This window comes from Puntigrus tetrazona, unplaced genomic scaffold (genome assembly GCF_018831695.1).
Source record: "Puntigrus tetrazona isolate hp1 unplaced genomic scaffold, ASM1883169v1 S000000793, whole genome shotgun sequence".
Lineage (NCBI taxonomy): Eukaryota > Metazoa > Chordata > Actinopteri > Cypriniformes > Cyprinidae > Puntigrus > Puntigrus tetrazona.
Genome location: NW_025048397.1, coordinates 140563 through 156502, shown reverse-complemented (window position 1 = coordinate 156502; position 15940 = coordinate 140563). Strand labels below are relative to the sequence as shown.

At 39.6% G+C, this 15940-nt stretch overlaps 1 protein-coding gene across 1 annotated transcript; it reads left to right on the top strand.

Moving 5' to 3' along the window:
• Window positions 1-2408: 2408 nt before the first annotated feature.
• LOC122335496 (filensin) lies at window positions 2409-14288 on the top strand. Its single transcript, XM_043233378.1, is given in 10 exon segments — window positions 2409-2779; window positions 3995-4055; window positions 4853-4948; window positions 8094-8180; window positions 10583-10621; window positions 10623-10697; window positions 11253-11476; window positions 11884-11975; window positions 13185-13451; window positions 13454-14288. Coding segments are annotated over 10 exon segments (1926 nt in total). The 3' UTR covers window positions 14068-14288.
• Window positions 14289-15940: the final 1652 nt, after the last annotated feature.

Below are 15940 nucleotides of genomic sequence, written 5' to 3'. Positions count from 1 at the left end.
AAAGCACTCTCAACAAAAGTGGACTCTGAATTCTAAAACAAAAAAGGGTGTTTTTGAAATAATAGTTTTTTGAAAGTCTCTTATGCTATCCACTTCTGCAATTATTTGTTTCAAATACAGTACAGTATCTTGTGAACCATTGTAACAGTTTACATTGTAATATATTTTAAATAGTCGTTTATTCCTGTGTGTCACATTCTGATTCTGTTTTTAATCATTGGGTTTCCTTGTTTCAATGGTTGCTACTTAGTATCACATTTGACATGCTGAGTTAACAATTTACCTTTGTATTTATATGTTCTGTTTCCATGGTTGCTGGTTTATTTCCTCCATGCTTTAAGGTTTGATTATGTAATAAAGGTGCTAATAGATCCTCCTCCTTCTCCTTGTCTGCCTATAGCTGTAACAGAACAGTGGGCGCAGAAATGAAGAATGGATCTAGACATCTGTCTCCTCTTCACCCCTCCTCAGAACCAGATCACAGAATGATCCCAAGAAACACACCAGAGACTTCGGTAACGCTTTAGAACACTTGTTAACTATTAACTATGACTTTTCCCTCAATTAATTTGTAATTTACTGCTTATTTATAGTGTGGTAGTTGTTAGGTTTAGGTTTTTGGTAGGATTAGGGGTGTAGAACAAGGTCATGTAAATAAGGCATTAACATGTGTTTAATTATAACTAATAAATAGCTAATATTCTAGTAAACATAAAATAACGTGTTACAGAGACTTTGTGATTTAGTTTGTGGCTCTCCACCTCCACAGTTGGTCGGCCCCCTGTAGTCGGCAGCCATTTCTCCTCTATGGTTCCTATCTTCATTCCTTCCACCGTGGCCCATCATCACGTCTGTGTGTGATTATTAGTAATGTATCCCTTGTTTAGTTCAGCGTCTAAGTCCTGTGTCTTGCCTTGATTTCTTTTGATTAGGCACAACATCTAGGAAATGCTTCGCTCAGTTATTTGCTCATGTATTTGTTATGTTGCTATAGGCACGTATTGCTATGTTTGTATTACAATGCTCCCGATACATATTGCACTGGATCATAATTCAAATATCTGGGGTGTGTCGCTAAAAGTTAATGCTCTATAGTATAATATTGAAGATATCCCCTACACTAAACCCAACTCTGACCCTACCTGGTCAGTGTACAAGCCTATAGTGTTCATACCAGCTGCAGCGGTTTGTATGTATAATACATTTTTGGAGTTTTGCAGATATGTAGGTAGAGGCACGTACTTCCAAAGAGCCTATAGGTTGTAATTTGTGATGGTATCAACAATGTAGATAACTGCTTTTAAAATTTGTGTCAGTCAGTAACTGGCAGCAACTATATAGATAAATGTAGCTCTGTAATTAAATTCTACAATCTACTCTACAAACCAACTGCACAAGAATTAGTAGTACAAAAAGTTAACTGTATACCCTTCAGCTTCACAAAAAAGAATATATCTGACCTTCAGACTATGTGAAACATTCAGACAAGTTTTTGTCAATTAAACTTTGTTTTTCTAGTTGGCTACTGAAGTTGTCTTATTTTTTTTATGCCAAAGCAATAAACCACAGAGAGTCTTTAAGTTTATTTCACTTGGCCTTTTAACATCAGACTTTAAACAGACCTGAAGAATGCTTTATGATCATTAAGATCATAACTCATAATTAAACCTATTGGTCACACATAATTTTAGGTGCCCTTGACCTTTTAATACAATGTAATGTACTAAAGTGCTTGCATTTAATTAAAATGTAACACATGTACACCTAACTGTAACCCAAACCTTACCCTGCAACTCTTTTAACCCTACTGTTACTTTTCAAGAAGAACATTTAAATCCAGTAACATACATAGTATTGAAAGCCACCTAATAAATACACATTTCTTGAGTTTTTGAGTAATATTATCATATTGCAATCGTAAGAAATATTCCATGATAACCATAATAAATGCATCACTGGCTGTATTTAACACAGTTTTGGGATTGTGTACAGCATTGCCATACTGTCATCGAGAAATTGCTGTTGTTCCATGTGCTCTGAAAAAGCAGGTCCTGCAATTTTTCATTGTCAACCAGAAGGCCATGGAAGCGCATCATTGTGATCACAAACAGAGCTGGCCTGAGTTGCAAACAAAAGCAGATGTCAAAAGATCATTCAACACAGCAAAGCCCTCAACAATGGTGGCCTTGTGCACGGGATTCCACTGGAAGAATCCACCGAGGACCCCATGTGAAACACCAGGATGAAAAGTTTTTTAGCTATTTGTCCCTGAGGCCCGGGCGGGCAGAGTTTAGTCTAGCATGAGACAGCAGAGGGTGAGCACCCCAGTTTTCACACACTAAAGGTGCTGAGGGGCACTAAAGCACTAAGCCGAAGATTGCGGAGGTGGAAGCCATCACGCACACGGTATGTTCAAGACCAGCTACCGACATGAGGTGCGCAAGGAGAAGTACGAGCGCTCCGATGTCTACGAGGAGCCCAGCAGCCCAGAGGCAGGGCCCTCGATAGCCCACGTCCAGGGCTGGGAGAGCCTCCAGGACCTGAACAGCCGCTTCGCACGTTACATCAACCGGGCGCGAGTGCTGGAGCAGCGCAATGCTGTGTTTCGCAAACAGCTGGAGACTCTGCAGCGCATGGAAGAGGTTCCAGGGCTGGAGGAGGCCTTCAGCGAGCAGATCAGTGTCAACAGACAGCGCATCAGGGAGCTGCTATCGGATCGAGCCAAGTTGGAGAGAGAGCTCAAAGATGCAGAGCGCATGCTAAATGAGTACAACAGCAGGTCAGACAACGCCACAGTATGAGGTCGAGCTTAACCGTTAACATCTTAACCAGAGAGCAGGGTGGCCTAGATAATGCAAACATGCAGCCATAGTGGCATTAAATAAACATTATTAATAAGACATTATTTAAACAGAAATGATTTAAGGTTACACTCTATGTTGATTGTCCAGTTTAGACATTCTACTAACTATGAGTAACTTTGTACCTGCATGTCAACTACACATCAACAAATTTTTACTCATTAGCATCTATTGACTCTCATTGTAGACTGTTAGGGTAGGTTTACAATTAGTACAATAAGTTGACATACGTTTGCAAAGTCAGTATGTTGTGGACCCATCAAAATAAAGTGTTAGAAAATATTAAGCAGACAGTCTGCTAACACCGTGATTTTGCCAAGTAAAATATTTTTTGTTGATTCTGGACCAACATTACTGCCCAAAAATATAAACTTATCCCAATCCTTACCCCTAAACCTAACCATACCCAAAATGTATTCCTAAAATCAGTGGGAAATGAAAGCTGATTTATAGGGGTGTAGAAGCACCTAACCTTGAGCCTAAGCCGAAAACTTGTACTTGGTTAAATGACGCTCACCTAATACGCTAATGACTGCTAGTTAACATGTAGTTGCAAAGTTGCTTACTGTTGGCAGAATGTCTAAAGTGGACTATCAATACAGTTAGCATATTCAATAATCTACTTTAACAGTAAGAAGGATGCTAAGAAGTACAATTTAGGGGCTGGTTTACCTGAAATGCCATATTAAAAAAAACACAGATCATTTCACAGGCAATTGACATAGAATGTAAAACCTTTCTGATTGTGGTAGTTCACGAGTTGCGACATGTTCCTAGATCAACATATTTTTTTGACCCTGGAACAATATTTTAATCCAAAGATTTAGTCTTGAACAAATCTCTACATAGATGCTCATCAAGAAATACGTTGAACTCAGCAAAATCAGGTTCTGAGGTAGGTCACAAGCTACTAAATTCTGAATTTCTAGGATGCGATTCCACTAACCTCTAAAACCTTAACTTAAATCCTGTAATTAGTTCTTTCTTGAAGGTGCTCAATGATGCAGTGAGATCAAAGCAACACAGAGCAGATCGATAACGCACCCTATAACTAATGGTTGCAAAGAGCCTTGAAATGAAAACCTTGAACATGCAAGAAGAACTGTGCTTGAAACACTCTTTATTGTCCACAGATACAGAAATGAATGTGAATATCAAGAGCAGCTGCGGCAAACGCTGGAACAGCTCAATAAGGTACAAATAAACTAGCGTTTCTCGACCTGCAGTTTCTCAGACGGTTATAAAAATAATCCACAAGAGATGATGCTCTTCAGGAACTTAACCACAGGCAAGAGCTGCTTTTAGGCTCAGCACCAGTGCTAAAATCAACATAACACAGACTCAAGGACTTGTCATTCTTTTAGAAATTCAATACTATAAACTGCTCCAGGCTTTTTGTACTTTAAGCTGCTACTTTTGGCAGAAATATACAGCAAGTCCTTTCTAATTCAAACGCTTCTAGCTGATCCTAAGCTTAAAGGTGTGTGTTGGTACAATTAGTTTTGTTACACTATGCATTCTCAGAAAAAATCAAACAAGGTGCTATAGCTAACAGTTGTTTCAAAAATGTCATCTACAGTCTTTTGTTGTTGTTTTGAGCATGTTAGTGAAACAGTTAGCTACCCAGGTAATAACACACTTTATTACCACAGATATTTAACAGATAGTTAACTGTGTCCCTCCCCCTGAGTTATGGGCACTGCTAGCATGATCACAAATGCATGAACACTTATGCTGCCGGCAGGCATCTGCGTTGAATCACGTACTGTATGATTCTGGTTTAAGATCAACCCTTACTTGTGGTGAAGTCTCTAATGCATATCCTGGAGTGCTTCTTTGCTTTAAAATCCACCAGTGTTTATCTGCTCGAGTGCAATGTAATGGGGCTAGCAGGAGCCAGAGAAAGGAAAATGCATCGCCACTGATCGCTTTTCCAGAGAAAGTCTATCACAGCCACACAATTATGAGTCAATTTGCTGTTGTGTTCACAGGAAGCCGACACGGTTCTATTGAGAAACCTTGAGTATCAAATCCAGCTGCAGTTCCTGCAAGATGACGTCAACGCCACCAAAGAGAGGCACAAAAAGGTAGGAGGCGAACACAACTCCTATTTTCTATCTTTTCGAGTAGCCCTCTCGAAAGCTCTTGTGCGAAATTGTCATCTGGTGGCAGAAGTGTACAGTGAATGGCAAACCATAGTAAACCCCACTTACTAAAAGCATTCGACACAAATGATGTTTTAAAGCCTACACCTTTGAAGGCTTCTTGTGTAGGATTCGAAAAATTGAAAAAGAACCGAAATGGACAGCAATTACACTTTTACAAAAGATCACAGCATCTCCCTCGCACACGTTGTTCTTTTTGCTAACAATGATTTGATTTTTGAACAAATTAGTTGAATGAATGATTCAGTGACTCACTTACTAACTGAATGAATCAGCAACTCAAATGAATTTCTCGAATCTCAGTGACTCACTCATTAACAGTCATTTGCTGCCATTTGCTTGCAAGTTTAATTTCACATGCATTATATACAAACACATACAGATGCAATATATATTTTGTATATATATATTTGTATGTATATATTTTATAGTCATACAATGTGTATTATATATATAGATTTAACATATTTGTAACATTTTGTAACTTTATTTTTGTTTGAAATACTTAAATACTTTTCATACTTAAGTAGAATAAATATCACATACTTTTACACAAAGTTTTACTCAAGTCATTTTCTAGTAAGGTATTTGTACTTTTACCCAAGTGTGGCTTTCAGGTATTTAATCCAGCACTGATCACTAGTCTATTGGCTGTGTATTAGCACTTATAAAGCACATATTAATTCCTTATTCTGTATGACTACATCCCTTAGTCGTGCCCCATACCTAAACATTGACTACTAACTATGAATAGACAGCAAATTACTTTCTTGAGTTAAAAAAGCGGGACCCTGTGTTTTCTCATTGAATTTCCTCATATTCCTCATTTTGAGGAATCAGTGTATTATGGATGTTGTTGAGAGGTGGGTTTTTGTGCTGATCTTACATCTGTTCACTCAGATGACAGAATTTGGCACTGGACCATCTTTTAAGTGTGATGTCAGCAGTGTTTTTCGGAGCCGTCACGGTGACAGACCATTGTGTGCTCCTGCATTATGTTTAATCAGCACTGCTGTACATCACATTCAGCGCCTCGAAGCCAGAGGTTTCTCAACAACATGTACATTTTTTCAGAAGCTCGAACAGCAGCCGGAAGCACAAAAACACACTCTCTCAACACGAACACATATATGACCCAGCAGCCATAATATTTCTTTGCCATTTATGTGACTGATGTCTTACTGGTATTACTGTTTAATATAAAAGCATAATTCAGTAGCAACAACAACATCTTTGCCACTAATGGTCGCAAATAATATTTAGACACTTTTAAAGAACTACTGTAGTTGACAAATTAACAAAGAAGTTTCTTCAAGCAATCAAGATGTAGATATTTGTTTGACTAATAATCGGACTTCCTTATGTAACATCTTAACAAGTTTGGGAGGAACTTAGCAGTGCTAGTGCTAGTTGGAAGTACAACTGTATTTTATATTTTATACTAAATCTTTACTACACTTTCTAAGCTTCCGAAAGTAAAGAGACCAAAAGCTACCAGACACTGACAATACTGATGGGGTCTTTAAGGCGACTCTTCGGCTCTGTGGCCGTCAGTGTATCTCTCTTCTGAAGTAGTCATGATGGAAACTGAAGCTGTTCCTCTGTTCACGTCTACCGTAATCTCATGAGGCGCTTGAGAGAACATATGCTTTTTACGCAGTCATGCATACGCCGTCTAAAAGCGCCTGCTCAGTTAATCAATCAGTGTTTACAGAGCGTGAATATTACATATGCGAGGAAAGAGTTAGTGAAATGTGCCTGTGTTTGGATGCTGATCACGACATTACTGTAAGCTTTGCGTGTCGCATTCCTGATAACAACTACTCCTGATCTGAACACGCAGACTACACCTTTGTGCATTATTAACCCCCTAAATCGGTACATTTAAGCAGTGTTTCCCAACCCTGTTCCTGGGTTCATCGTAAGACACGTTGTTTAGATATTTACACAAATGCTAGCATGACAAAACGTATGGTATCTACTAGTTTCAATGTCAAAGATAGCTATGTGAAGAGAGAAAAGGTTAAAGTTTCCACTTTAAGTGTCCCTAATACCTGTGTACTTACATAGTAACTAGATGTGTACAACAGTGTAAGTACACATTGGCATGTAGTATCTACAGCTGTAAGATTTCCGTAACTACACGCATGCAACTAACCTCAAAATGGTATGTGGAAGTGCAAATGTGCAACAGGACATTGTTCACAACATTTTTTGTTTAAAAGTACTCATGTAACATGAATTATATAACTACATTTTGTAACAACAGTATGTATAAGAGCAATGGGTACAGTTTGATCCAGGGGGTGGAGATGTGTGAGGAGTTGGATCTGGAGTTGGTGGAGTTGGTGCAACACTGTAATACCGGTGTAATTACATGATAACTCCTCAGGAACCGTCCGATTAATATAAAGTGTAACATTCAGGTCATTAACATCAGAGTAATTACATGCTAAATCCATAGAATTTGTCTACTTAATCTAAAAGTATACCACTGTCTTTACCAATAAGTGCTGTTAGTCCTGTTACACGTCTGCACTTTCACAGACATTACAGCTATAGATACTCACACTGTGGTTACATACTATGTACACATCTAGATTACTGTGTATGCCAAAATTCAAAAATCTTTTGAAATTATCACTGAATATTTAACCATAGCAAAAAAAATGTTTTTTGATAATTGATAATTAAAAATGAAACAAATATGCTATCGTTTTAGTCTCTAATCTCTTATCCACGAGTGATACATTAATACATTATATGTTATAACACTGCAACTATTCTGTTTTCTGGCATTAGTGATATAATTTACTATTAACTTTTTAAAACCGCTGATCTAGCATCTTTTCTTTGCACTCCAGTCAGATGTAGTTTATATAATTATCTATATTTAACCGTCTGTAGGGCACAACATTTGACACAATCACGGTGAAGAAAGGAAAGCCTCCTGTAAACTCCTGGTGTGCAGGTCTCCTCTGTAATGAAATTGACCTTTCAACAGTCTCCGCCGCTCATCACGTCCACCTCCATTGATTCCTGTCTCTCGTGTTTATTTTCTCCACAGAACCTCGCCGAAATCCAGACATATCTAAACATCCTGCATCAGATCAACCAGACGATTCCCCTCATGGCGACCACGTCCGTCTCAGAGGTAGGGTGACCTTGTGGCTCTCGGCGCCTCGGGCCCTTGCTGACTCTCTGGGTGTCACATGCAATAAGAATAGTGCTGCGCCGGTGCCAGTGAAATTAACGCAGCGCTCTGAATGTGCCCTGAGTGATCAGTCTCCCTGAGCGATGACACCCTTTATCTTCCTGCTTCTCACCCGAGTGCATGTCTCACATCTGCACTGCGGGGACCTGGAGCAAAGATCACTGCGTTCGTTTGTGCTCCGCTTTTTCGGGATGCCTTTTTTATGTCATTTGTTGTGTTTGTTCATACTTTAAAGGGGTCATGAACTGCCTTCGTTGTTTTCCCCCATTGACTTACAATGTTATTTTTGCATCAAAAACATCATTATTTGAAAGTTAGGCTACAGTCCTGTATGTAACCTCCTCATCAGAACGTTCTATTATCTTAATGCAGTATAGGCATCTTTATCTTTTGGTATCTGCGAAGACCTGCAATCGTCCTCTCGTAAACACTATGTGCTCATATTGGTGGGCGGGGCTAAACAGACAGTGAGACCAGTCGGTGGGCGGTGCTAAACCAGCAGCGCTGTAGAATCAGTGGGCGGGGCTAAACAGGCAGCGCTGTAGAATCAGTGGGCGGGGCTAAACAAGATGTGTATTTGAAGCATCCTCAACCTAGAATTAAACGAGACTGCCTTCATAAGTGGAAAAAAAACAGGAAGTATTATGTTGCTATGCCAACACGTGTTGTGCTCTCACACTACTTAAATGAAGTTATTTATAAATTTGCAAAGTAATTTAAAAAAATGCTTTTATTGTTTTATTTTATTCAGTGTTTGAGGAGCTGTAGCGTATGTACAACAGACATCTGGATATCCTTTTTTAATGCATTTTTACCAATAATTTGATGATATAAAAACATGCCGTGTCGTTGTGGTAAATTGGGTCTGTTTTGCTCAAAATGTAAGTGGCCATACTGAGATGATTTGGCTTCAATTTTGCTATAGTGGAAGGAAGCGGAGACGTGTCATCTATCCTTTTAACAGTCTATGAACACAGCTGCTGTAGAATCAGTGGGCGGGGCTAAACAGGCAGCAAGCTAGAATTTCAGGGTGTGGCTAATCAAGGCTACACAGGCATGAATGTGGAACTGGTTAGCAGAACTACACAGGCAGTGATCGGTGAGGAGGCGGAGCTTAGCCACACTCTTACATCACAGTGTGGCACATTCCACAAGCTGTGGTCTTTGCAGATTGGCTTCATTATAAGCTGTTTTTAGACTAACCAGAATTTTTGGGTTCTGAAACTTACCGGAAGTTTTTAAGCGCAATGTAGTTTGGTCTCTCAGTTCATGACCCAATAGTGAAGCAGCAAAAATACATGGAAATGTATTTAAAATTATAATACAAAATAAAAAAAAATTCAAATACAGTATTTTTTACTGTATACAAAATACAGGTGAAAATAGTTCATCCGATGCGAGTATCCCTCTAGGCTGACATCTTTCAGACTAATACAATCAGTTAAATTAAAAAATATCCTGCCTCTTCTCAGTTTTATAATGTAGGTAGTGAAAAACGTGAACAAATACCATCATAAAACATGTCCCACACAGCTCCAGAGGGTTAATAAAAGTCTTCTGAAGTGAATTGATGTGTTTAAGAAAAATATCCATATTTAAAAACCTCATAACACTTAACATATGCACTGCAATTAAATGAACAATTGTTTGCTCTACAATATTTACTTAAAGTGTGCTGAAAATCGCTTAAAAATATATAGTACTATACTGCCTTGCAATAGTTACAAAGAAGGTATTTTCCGAGGAAAGAGTGAGTGGCGCATGCCTTTGCAGTGCTCAAATGGGTTGCCAAGGCTCTGCTATCTGGTTGCTAAGGTGTTTGAGTGGTTTTTTGAGCGTTGATGTGCAGCTGCTATGATTTATGAACGCTTGTTTACTGGCCCAAGTCAAAAGGTCCCTCTTTCTTTGTGAGTCTGTGGAATTGTTTTGACCGTTTCATAGCCTGACAGGTGAAAGTCTGCTTAGGAACAAAACAGAAACATTTGAAGGTATGGTTCATTCACATTCTGCTGCACAAATGGAAATATAGGCCTAATAACTGTATTTATAACTATAGTAGCACCTGCATCAACATGGCACAGTAATCAAGCTGGATTTTAAACAATGAAACATGCCGTTTTATTTCTCGATTTGAAAACGTTATCCTTTAGCTCTTTATTTTTAATCAACACTTATTAAGTCGTGCATATGGACGTCTTCTCCCAGAAAAGACTGTTTGACTCTCAGCGTCCGCGGCCCTTTTAGAGAAGTCACTGCCTGGATTTGATCTCATCTTACAGTCATGTGAATCCAAGTGAAACATGCCGGTCCGATAGTTGATCATAAGTGCTGTCTTCTCGCAGGACCAGGAGCGTCTGCTCGCTCAGAGGCGCGTGCCAGCGCCTGCGCAGTCAGCTGGAGGAGTACAAGAGCGCCCTCTGCCAGCTCCAGGCGCAGAAACAGAGACTGCAGACCGAGGTGATCAGCCCAAATCACCATATTAATGAAGACGAGAGAAAATGAGCTGGCTTTGCTTCAGGCTGTAACTAGTAAACGGAGACCAAACACTTTACAACTGCATACCAAAATGTTACGTTACGATTTGGCTTAGGTCAGACAATATGCAATTGTTAACACATACTGAATATAAAAAAATGCAATTATCTCTGTAAAAGCTCGTCCACTGTTAGCAGCATCGTTAAACATGTACACTATGTACGCTTGTAAGTCAGTAAGCATCATTTTACTTTTATTCTTCAAGGATGCATTATATTGATCAAGATTGACAGTAAAAGCATTTAAAAGTATTTGTATTGCAAGTAGACGCTGTTCTTTTGAACTTTCCACAGTTGATATTAATCAGAAATCTTTCTCCAAATCAGCGTATTAGAACATTTAGTGTAACGCTGATGACTGGAGTAATGATGCTGAACATTCAGCTTTGATCACAGTGTAACAGATCCATAGAAACCAGTTGTTTGAAGCTGTAATGGTATAATGTACTGTATATGCGTAACATGTTTGTTCTTCTAGACCGCTGTGTTGGAACAGACCATCAAGACCACACAAGAGAGCTACGACGACGACGAGATCCAGCTTTACAACGAACAAATCGAGACCCACAGGAAGGAGATCGAAGAGGCCGAGAGGTCACTGGAGAAATACACCAACGACTGTCGACAGCTGGCCATGTACCAGACCTCTCTGGAGAACGAGCTGGAGCGGTACAAGAGAATCATCGAGAACGAAGACAACAGGTGAGACCGTGAGGGGTACTGTATGTAGCCCCTATATACCGTATATTGAACTTGTGATTAAAGTGTAATACTATTATTTTAATATGACAATGAAAAACCCCTGTTTATCTTCACTGTTCTGGACAATAGATATGTTAATATGAATTAAAATGTCATTCTTATTTGGTTTGGGCTCTTGCTGCCACAAAGTGGCAGTATAACTTCATAGTCAGTAAACTCTAATATACCCAGCTTGTTTTTTTCTTCTTTAGCCACTGCATTTCAATTCTTCACAGATATGTAGGCATAAATGTATTCCAGCGTTATTCATTAATACGATAGCTTTTTGCATGAATAATATTTAACATTGTTTTCTCTGAAACCTTTCTTTAATAATTTTGTTTTCTTTTTCCCTCTCACTATCACAGACTGAACTCAGCGATAATTGGGACACCCATTACTTTGCTCACAACCAATTATAAATACAGCCATAGTCCCAGCATAACCATGAAAGGAAAAGGTGAGCGTCTGGGCTGGGGGTGGGCTGTTATGTAACATGACTGCATCATTGTGATAGTCTTAAAAGGCAACAAATCAGCAGCCAGCAGCTGCCAGCCAGAAGGAAGATTTACGCCCACTCAGCTGTCAATCATGCCCACTCGTCTCGCTCAGTCCCTCTACAGCTACTTGAATGTAGAAACATTATAAAATTGCCTTTAAGATCCTTGCATTGGCCTGTTAACAATGATAAATGACTGTGACCTTTATGTCTGCGCTCATGGAACCGTAGCGAGTAACTGCTGTTTGTTGAGAGCCACAAAACGTTTCCTGAGAAGAAAAAAAATGGTTTAGGTTTGTCAAGTAGATTAAATAATAATCTTGTTAAGTAAATACTGGTAATAAAGTTTATATTAGGTGGCCTTGACTACTATGTGCTTAAATTTCACAAATTTTGTACATACATGTTTTTACATTGAACTTGTATTTATAAAAATGCCTATATGTAATTACATTTGTAATTAATTTCTGTAATTATATTTATAATTACATTGTTGACCAATCCCTGACACCTTAACCCACCCTTAAAGCTACCCCTACCACCAATCATGTCCCTAACCTTACCCGTATTCACCTCAATAGTGAATATTCCCCTCTCAGTGAGGTACTTCACCTGATCTGCCATCATAGATGTGAGAGGGGGCTAGTGAAATTAAATCACTTGGGAATTCAGAGGGCCAAGCTTAAAAATCATTAGGGATTCACTGAAATATGAATTCTTTGCCGAAACCGAACAAAATGAAAACTGGGCCGAAGGCCAAAAACAGTTTTTATGTTTGACGCACGTATCGCATTGCCACATTTCTTTAAAAAAAAATGTTGCAACTGATGAGTAACACAGTTTCTCTCGCTGTTGGTTTTTGTGTCCTTCTCAGACAGGTTTAAATGCTTTGCACTAGAGACATGTTTAACTGCATTAGCTCGCCTCTATTTGATTGTGTCACATCATTGAGACCCACCTTATGTTTAGTGTAGGTCGACTGTATGCATACGAGGCCCTGTCCCAAATGGCACCAAGTCCACACCGTTACGATGTAGTGCTGCTTTGACTGCTGGGTTAAAGTCTGCTGCAAGCTTGCCTTACCGCAGTTTTGTCAGAAATGCACCATAGTCATTTTTGCCTGACCCTAAGATTATACCCAAATCATTTATGTCAATTATCTGTTTTTAGATATCACCCAAGTCATCCAAGACATCACCAGCGTAAAACCTCGTCAGAAGTACTTGGCTAAGAAAGTTATTAAAAAGAAAGAGATCACATCCAAAGGAGCTGGAGCACTCAAGGAGAAGCAAGCAGAAGAATATGAAGAGGAAGTACTAAAGGAGCAGCAGGGGCTGGGAAATGAGGAGCATGCTCCTCGTGAGGATGTGCCTGATGGCGCCCAGATCAGCAAAGCCTTCGACACGCTCTGTAACATCATACGCGGCCGCATGAAGCGGTGCGGAGACCAGAGCCCATCGCTGACTTCTTCACCAAGGGACGTTATGTACTAGTGACAGGCGACTCTAGCTACCTGGACCCCTGCTTCTTTTCAACCACTCCTTCTGCCAGTCACATCTACGTCACCATCCAAGATGGCATGAATCCTTATGATCCGTACTGGAGAGGTACACCCTCACCTGGACCAACACCCTTAACCCCTTCCACACCTTCAGATCCAGAAAGGAAAAAAGAGGATGGAGAGAGGAAGAAGGGTGGAAACGGGGAGAGGGAAAAGTCCAAAAATGGAGAACCTCATCCAAAGACGAAAGAACCAGAACCGAGCCCCAGTCCACCGCCAGGCCCCCCTCCAGGTCCCAGGCAGCCCTCACCCCAACGTGGAGGCAAGAGCAAGAACCCGGACGACCTCGGCAGCTTCCGAAACCCTCCTCCCATGCCATCGCCCAGTTCCATTCCCCCTGATTCCATGACTTACGAGAAGGTAGAAGTAGTGGAGTCGGTGGAGAAGATCTCACCTGATAAAAAAGTGAAGGGCTACGAAGAGACAACCACAGTGGTGGAGACCATGATCGAGAAGACCAGCAGAAGGAAACACGCCGATAGGTCTTCTTGAGACCACTCAAACATTCCGCACTCTCTATCCATTCCTGCCTCGGAGCTGCTTTAGGTTTTGCCTCATGCCTGCTGTTGACGAGATTCCTTTTAACTTCCTGCACCACTGCCTTTGGCCTTTACTGTCTGAAAACTTGGGAAGCCAAAAATAAAACGCCCCATATTCTCCCTTCACACAAAAACAAATTTGGTAACTAAGAACCTTGATACAGAAAACTTTAACTGCCAGTCTTAATTGGATTCACAGGCTCTATTCCAAAACCTAGAGAGCCTTCTAGGCACCATCCTTACTGAAACTAAACTTTTAAGTGACTTATTTGGAACATTCTTCTTGAAGCTACTCACAAAGTGCACAGGGGCATCTCTGTTCAACAAATGGTTTCGAAAGAGTTTGGTGTTACCATGTTGCTAAGCTAACAAAGTATGTTCAAAAATATATAAAAACAGAGAGCATAATAGTGGTACATTTTCAGTTTTATATTTCATATTCTGCATTTCTCTTGCTTCGTCTGCCATCTCGGATGGATATTTTTACTCTAGGATTGCCTTCTCTGCAAAAGATACTTGCATTGCTGCCTTAGAATTTTTCCACATCTCGGTATCGTTGGAGGCTGTGAATCTAAAGCTGCCTACCTTCTGGAACACCCTTGTCATCGGGAGTATGCTTATGATGCCTTAAAATGCTGCCTAGGTCGGCAGTTCCCTAGGTTGTGGAATAGAGCCATACAGCCACCCCAATTAACATGTACAGTATCACCCTCTCTCGCCCTTACTCTCAGGTCAAACCAAAGCAAATGTTTAGTTTTATTTGCTACCATTTTGTTCAAATTAGGACACCAGCATTGGCCACCACAGTCTTGATGTGTAACTGCGACACAAATAAACATCAAAACCAAAAAATTCCAATTTGTGTTGTCTGTGTGTCGTCACATTACACTACCTGTAGTGCTTTATTTGTAAATTGCGGAACAAACCTAGGTGAGCAATCCATCAAGAGATCAGAGGGAGGAGGAGTTAACTGAGTATCTGCTCAATCACGTTGGTGGACCAACTTAAGTTGCTTTTATAGCGTGCACAGTCATACTTGAGACATGGGACAAAACAGGTCCAGCAACTGCTATTAGATGCATTTTTAAATGTTACGAGGGATTAATAATAGAATATATTGAACACAATACATTTTTGTCTTATTATACCAAATCTTATTGTCCAGAGAGAAGGGTCTAATCATTCATATAATAAAAATGTTTTTTGATGATGAAAACGATTTTGTTTTAATGAAAAGCAACACTTATATCAAAGCAAGGTTGTTTTTCAGAGACACATGCATGTTTCATAAGGTCTCAAAGTTGTGTCCCCACTTTTTGTCAACGCCGTGAGACATTCACTAAACTAATAAAGGTAATATTCTAAAGGACCCCCTTGCCAAAAGTCCACCTCTGCAGAATACATCAGTGTCAGGCGGCTCTGCTAAGATTTATAGTTTTTGAATATTTTAAATCCTAACGCTAATATTTCCTCAAGCTGGTTTCATTAGCATCTAGCATCAACAGAAAAAAAATTAAATGGCTACTACATTTGTTTTGTGAAAAAATGGCACCGTCAGGTGTCACCGCCACAAGATTAATTTCTCATGATATATAGAAAATACCTAAACGTGACTGTTGAATAAAAGCTTTATAAACAATAACTTACTCAATTTTTGTTGTGTTTGCTTTAATACAGCGATTGATTTAACATACTGATATTTTTACTGAAGTTCAGGTTTTCATTGCCACTCTCAGATTTATCAGCTCCATCAGATGAATATTTTGATCATTTTTTATTCTGATATTTTCATCGTTGGTCGCATATAAACGTGAAATACGTCTGCT